Source organism: Rasamsonia emersonii (assembly GCF_000968595.1).
Source record: "Rasamsonia emersonii CBS 393.64 chromosome Unknown ctg1118621760473, whole genome shotgun sequence".
NCBI lineage: Eukaryota > Fungi > Ascomycota > Eurotiomycetes > Eurotiales > Trichocomaceae > Rasamsonia > Rasamsonia emersonii.
In genome coordinates this window covers 1-2,441 of record NW_013562977.1, presented here as the reverse complement: position 1 = coordinate 2,441, position 2,441 = coordinate 1, and the positions used below count along the sequence as shown (strand labels likewise).

At 57.1% G+C, this 2,441-nt stretch overlaps 1 protein-coding gene across 1 annotated transcript; it reads left to right on the top strand.

Annotated features, from left to right (window-relative positions):
• Positions 1 to 1,430: 1,430 nt before the first annotated feature.
• On the top strand, positions 1,431 to 2,438 carry T310_6897 (Alpha-1,6-mannosyltransferase subunit (Och1); the record flags this gene model as incomplete). The annotated part of the gene is made up of 1 exon (XM_013470291.1): positions 1,431 to 2,438. A coding segment is annotated over one exon (1,008 nt), but the record flags the coding sequence as incomplete, so codon positions are not given.
• Positions 2,439 to 2,441: the final 3 nt, after the last annotated feature.

Below are 2,441 nucleotides of genomic sequence, written 5' to 3'. Positions count from 1 at the left end.
TAGTAGTCTGTAGTTCTGAGATTTCAGAATTATTGGAGATCTCCTCTGCTGCGATTGCGCTGTACATACGTAACCTTCAAGTGCCCTGCTTGCAGCCAGCGGGGTTGATACGATTCAGGAAGATCACACCCAATCCGGACCAATAGCAACCCATGATCTTGTTCGCGGAATTACCTGCAGAGATCATTCATGGACTACATTTCTCCGACGCAAGAGTCTAGGTAGGTCGACTGGTCGAGGCTGATGGCCGCTGCAGGCAGGTGGCAGGCTGGCAGCAGCTGAGCAGACAGACGCTGCTGATGACGCGGCTTGTGGGCGACGACCATGGACGGTCTGGTCTGGTTCAAGCCACCGGCAAAGGAATGCGTTTTTGCAAATAGGTAGGAGTATATTAATATTGGATCGATGTTTCTTTCTGGAAATATCGACGAGTCGACGACAGTGCAGAACACTGATCAGTGATCACACTACGCGGTGGGTTTGGCAATCCAGCCCACGTGCGAGGGGAGCCGGAACCAGACACGGTGAGCGATTTGTCCATGATCCCATCCCCCTCCGAACGCAGCCATACAATCCCGGAAAATCAATTGGCATTATTGACTACGGTATGCCATCCAGGAACGGCAATAGGACTCGCCGGCGATCGTGCAACCACACACGGATCAGCTGCAGCAGCCCTGTCAGCTGTCAGTGTCAGGTCTGCTGCGTGCCGCGCTGCGTTACACTGCTCGAAACCCAGTGGGACCATCACCGGGCATCACCATATCGATTACCGTAAGAAGAGATGTGTACGTCGTACTGAACTGGAGAATAGCAGGGCAATATAATAGCAATATATAATAGCAATATATTACTCCGTGTAGCTGCTCTGTTGTAGCAATGTCAAGCTAGAGCTCGTACGTCAGCTTCAGCCACCCGTCGCTAGCAGCGCCTAGGCGTGCTCGTCCCTCTGCGCCGGCTCCTCGATCGGCTTGGCACTGACGACTGCCAGAGACTAGAGGCATTACCGTGAGCAGTAATTCGCCCAGCAGGCCAGGTGGACGACTGTCCTACGCGTCTCTCTGCTGCTTTAAGGCCGCATCGGTGCTAGCTCCACCCGACCCGGTGGGCCGGCTTGCTCACAAGCTCTGCGTCGGGACAAATATTAAGATTGCTGCTCGTCATGCCCACGGCAGCCCAGCTTTATTTCCCTCACCACCTGGCTGCTCTCCTTTTGCCTGCTTGTCCATGCATGCCACCGTCGAATTCGAATAGAAGCCCTCGGGCCGCTACGGTCTGATCCATCTTCTCCGTGTTTTTTTTTTAGCCTTCCCGTCCGCGGAGCTTGCGGACATACAGCGCACGCAGGACGTGACTGTTGATCTCACATTGTTTCTTGTTCTTCTTTCATAGACATCGGGTTTCTGGCCTATATTGCTTTTTCTGCCACGATGCTTCCCTTCCGAAAAGCCTTGGTCGCGGCTGTGCTGCTGATCGCCTTAGTCGTCATCCTCCGCTCGTCGCACTCTACCGCTGCCGCCGCTCCCAATACCGCCTCCACCGCGAAATCCGACGACGCAATCGACGACACTGCAATCCGGGCACCTCCGCAATCGCGTGCAGACAAGGCGGGCCATGTCTCTCAGATCTCGCTAGAGTCTCTCGCCGATCGGCCCCTGCGAGAACGACTGCGCTACCAGTTTCCCTACGACGTCGAGAGCAAGTTCCCCGCCTACATCTGGCAGACATGGAAATACACCCCGGCATCGGGCAACTTCGATGAGAAACTGCGGCCCCTCGAGGCCAGCTGGACGGAACTCCATCCCGGATTCGTCCACGAGGTGGTGACGGACGACATCGCAAAGCATCTGATCCGGTATCTGTACGGGGGGATTCCGGAGGTGGTCGAGGCGTTCGAAGCGCTGCCCCTGCCCGTCCTCAAGGCGGACTTCTTCCGGTATCTGATTCTGCTGGCCCGCGGGGGGATCTACGCGGATATCGACACTCAGGCGTTGCAGCCGGCGACCCACTGGCTGCCCGACGACATGGACCGACTGTCGGTAGGGCTGATCATCGGCATCGAGGCGGACCCTGACCGGCCGGATTGGCACGACTGGTACTCGAGAAGGATCCAGTTTTGCCAGTGGACGATCCAGGCGAAACCGGGCCATCCCGTGCTGCGCGACGTGGTCGCCACCATCACCGAGGACGCCCTGCGCATGAAGAAGGCGGGCATCCTCACCAAGTCCAAGATGGACAAGACGGTCGTGGAATTCACCGGTCCGGCCGTCTGGACAGATGCCATCTTCCGCTACTTCAACAATCCGGAATACTTCCACTTCGAGGCGGGGGCCCGCAACGTCACGTACGAGAATTTCACCGGGCTCACGGAGCGGAAGAAGGTGGGCGATGTCGCCGTGTTGCCCATCACCAGCTTCAGTCCGGGGGTTCAGCAGATGAAC